General features: G+C 55.9%; 1 protein-coding gene across 1 annotated transcript; it reads right to left on the bottom strand.

The window, feature by feature from the left end:
* Window positions 1–2: 2 nt before the first annotated feature.
* TMEM160 (transmembrane protein 160) lies at window positions 3–2,784 on the bottom strand (the record flags this gene model as incomplete). The annotated part of the gene is made up of 3 exons (XM_011963140.1): window positions 2,540–2,784; window positions 451–543; window positions 3–85 (listed from the first exon to the last, which is right to left on the bottom strand). Coding segments are annotated over exons 1-3 (384 nt in total), but the record flags the coding sequence as incomplete, so codon positions are not given.
* Between the last annotated feature and the right edge of the window lie 854 nt (window positions 2,785–3,638).

Below are 3,638 nucleotides of genomic sequence, written 5' to 3'. Positions count from 1 at the left end.
TGCATGGGCCCTCGCAGCGCCGCCAGGCCCACCGCGTATGAGGCACTGCCCCACACCACGCACAGGCCGCCCAGCAGGAAGAAGCCTGCGGGAGAGGCAGGGTAGTGACAGGGCCAAGGTCCCGGGACGAAAAGGTATCGGGGGTGTGGGGGGATGGTCTGGGAGCAAAGTCAGGGTTGAGGAGACAGGAATAGAGGCAGGGCCATGCCAGGGGCTGGACTGCATCTTTGAGAATCAGATCGGAGGGGAGGGGACCATAGCTATGTCCTGGACCACCCATTCAGATGGGCCCATGGGAGGGGTGTCTTCCTGGTGGCGGAAGAATGGGGGTTCTATACTTACTACTGGGAGTAAGATGGGGTGGGAAAGTCTAGCCTCACCAGGACAGGTGGTATGGGCTCTGGATTCCCTGGTTCCCTTGTGGGGGCGAGAGTGGGGATCTGTACTCACCATATGCTGCTTCCCGACCCATGTCACTCTGCATGAAGGAGATGACTCCGATGCCCGACGCCAGGAGGCCATTGCGGAACCAGGAGAGAAAGGCTGGAGGGAGGGAGACATGGGGGGATTAACATCACCCCCAACCCTACCTCCTCAATCTCCCTTGCCCAGTAAAACTGAAGGGGCTCCCTTCAGCTCACTCCACCCCATGCAGCCACAAGACAAGCCCACCCCAAATCCTCACCTCTTCCAGGAAGTCCCTCACCTAACCACATCCCCCCACATGCTCTCTGGCCTCCACCTCAGTGCCCCCTCCCCCAAACTCTGTAACACTAAAAAGGGCCGGGTGCGGTGGCTCACAACTGTAGTTTCAGCACTCTGGGAGGCCAAGGCAGGGAGATCATGAGGTCAGGAGTTTGAGACTAGCCTGGCCAACATAGTCAAACCCCGTCTCTACTAAAAATACTAAAATTAGCAGGGTGTGGTGGCACGTGCCTGTAATCCCAGCTATTCGGGAAGATGAGGGAGGAGAATCACTTGAATCCAGGAGGCGGAGGTTGCAGCGAGCCAAGATCGTGCCACTGCACTCCAGCCTGGGCGACAGAGCGAGCCTCCATCTCAAAAAAATAAAAGATTCAAGATAGTCCCTGCAGAATGTGGAGGACAATCCAGGGGCAAAATTGCAGAACCTCCAATCTGAGGAGCCATCCAGACCAAGCCCCTCCCTCTACGTATACCCCCACGGCCTGCCCACTCACTTCTGTCTCAGAACTCCGGGGCAAACTGTTTCCTAACCCAGGCCGCACTTCAGCTTCGCCCTTCCTTTCCTTCAAATGCCGCCATCTCCTACCGAGTATGGCCTGCGCCAATCCCATCCACGTCCGTCCCCATTCAAGTCCCTTACAAATAGTCCACCACACCCTATATCTAGATACCCAGTCCTGGCCCAGTGAGGTGGCTCACGCCTGTAATCCCAGCACTTTGGGAAGCCAAGGCAGGAAGATTGTATGAGCCCAAGAGTTCAGACCAGCCTGGGTAACAAAGCAAGACACCGTCTCTACATAAATTAAAATAGTTAGGCACGGTGGTGTATGCCTGTAGGGCCAGCTAAGCAGGAGGCTGAGGCAAGAGGATGACTTGAGTCCAGGAGTTCAAGGCTGCAGTGGGCTACAATTGTGCCACTGCACTCAAGCCTGGGTGACAGAGCAAAATATTGTCATTAAAAAAATAAAATTGGCCGGGCGCGGTGGTTCAAGCCTGTAATCCCAGCACTTTGGGAGGCCGAGACGGGCGGATCACGAGGTCAGGAGATCGAGACCATCCTGGCTAACAAGGTGAAACCCCGTCTCTACTAAAAATACAAAAAACTAGCCGGGCGAGGTGGCGGGCGCCTGTAGTCCCAGCTACTCCGGAGGCTGAGGCAGGAGAATGGCATAAACCCGGGAGGCGGAGCTTGCAGTGAGCTGAGATCCGGCCACTGCACTCCAGCTCGGGCGACAGAGCAAGACTCCTGTCTCAAAAAAATAATAAAATTAAATTAAATTAAATTAAATTAAAAAAAAAATAGATGGCCAGTCCGCTCCATTCTGGACCTCGCCTCCGTCCCAAGCCCCGCCCCCTGCAGCCTAGATCACCTCCCCCTCCAATCAGCAGAGAGCTTTTTCCCTATTGGTTGTCCTCTCCTCCAATCCTGAACTTCCCCCTCGTCTACGGGGATCCACACTCCCGCTCTCTGCATAGTGGTGGCCTCTGTAATCGGGACGGACCCCTCTTGTACCCAACTCCACAGACTCTAAGCTTTCCCTGGAACCTCTCTTCACACGACAGGCGCGATTCTACGAGGCTGCCTCGCGCAACCCTACCACCCCCTCCAATCCCTACGGCGCCCCGTTACGCGGAGTCCTCGTCCTCCCCGCAAGCCCATCCTCTCAGCGGGCACCTGCGCTCTTGCACTCTGCGCTTCCGTGCTCTCACACTGAAGCCCTTCTCGGAGCCGAGCCCGGGCCCCGTTTCCTGCAGAAGCCCCCGCCCCATCGAGGTTCCACGCGCGCCCAGGACCCCCGTCGCATCCACACCGCCCCCACCTCCAGCCACCGACCTGTCTCGTGCGCCTTTCGGAGGAGCCAGGCGTCCGCACGGTCCAGCTCGGACACTGGGGGCGGCGAAGCCCCGGCGCGGGGGCCGTGGCCGGGGGCGAAGGACCCCCGGGCCCCCCCGCTCCGGGGCCGCTGAGGCGGCAGTAGCGACCTCCGGAAGCGGAGACGGGCCAGGCGAGCGGCCCGAGCCCACCACCAGCCGCCTCCCATGGTTCGCACTACGGGCGCCGCGCGCCGTACCGCCCCACGGGCCTCCTGTAGGTTGCAACCCATGTCACTCAGGCTGAATGGCTTACCCATTGGCTATGAGCTCGCCACTCAGTTTCGGCGTGAACTGTCCATTGGTCGGAATGGTAGTGATTCCCTCCTCTGTCATCTAGGCCGGTAGTGCGCGTCCCTCCTTGATTTTGTCACTGGACTACGAATCCCAGCGATCATTGCGCTCAGGGAAAGCCGATCTTCAGAAGTCGTAGGCGAGACGTCTGCTGGAACTTGTAGTTTTTATTCTATTTTTTTTTTAACGGAGTACATGCTGAACACCTATTATAGTTCTTTCTTTTCTTTTCTTTCTCTCTCTCTCTCTCTCTTTGCTCACACAAAGCCTGTTTGGTGGTCTCTTTACACGAACCCGTAAAACACACACTTCATGTAGTCTCTTCCCACATCCCACTAAGATTGCTCTGTGTGCTTCTGTATATCACCAATAGAATATTGTAGAAGTGACAGAATGTGACTTCTGAGGCTGGGTCATAAAAGACATTCCACCTACCTCTCTTGATCACCATTTTTTCTTTTATTTATTTATTTATTTATGAAGACCGGGTCTCATTCTGTCGCCCAGGCTGGAGGGCAATGGTGTGATCTCAGCTCACTGCAATCTCTGCCTCACAGGTTCAAGCTATACCCCTGCCTCAGCCTCCCCAATAGCTGGGACTAAACCATGCCTGGTTGATTTTTGTATTTTTAGTAGAGATGGGTTTTTGACATGTTGGCCAGGCTGGTCTCAAACTCCTGAGCTCAAGTGATCTGCCCACCTTGGCTTCCCAAAGTGCTAGGATTACAGGTGTAAGCCACCACACCTGGCCTGGATCACTTTTTTTT

The sequence above is a fragment of the Colobus angolensis genome, unplaced genomic scaffold (assembly GCF_000951035.1).
Source record: "Colobus angolensis palliatus isolate OR3802 unplaced genomic scaffold, Cang.pa_1.0 Scaffold60, whole genome shotgun sequence".
Classification (NCBI taxonomy): Eukaryota; Metazoa; Chordata; class Mammalia; order Primates; family Cercopithecidae; genus Colobus; species Colobus angolensis.
The sequence above is the reverse complement of the archived record's forward strand: the minus strand, read 5'-3'. Positions and strand labels throughout refer to the sequence as shown.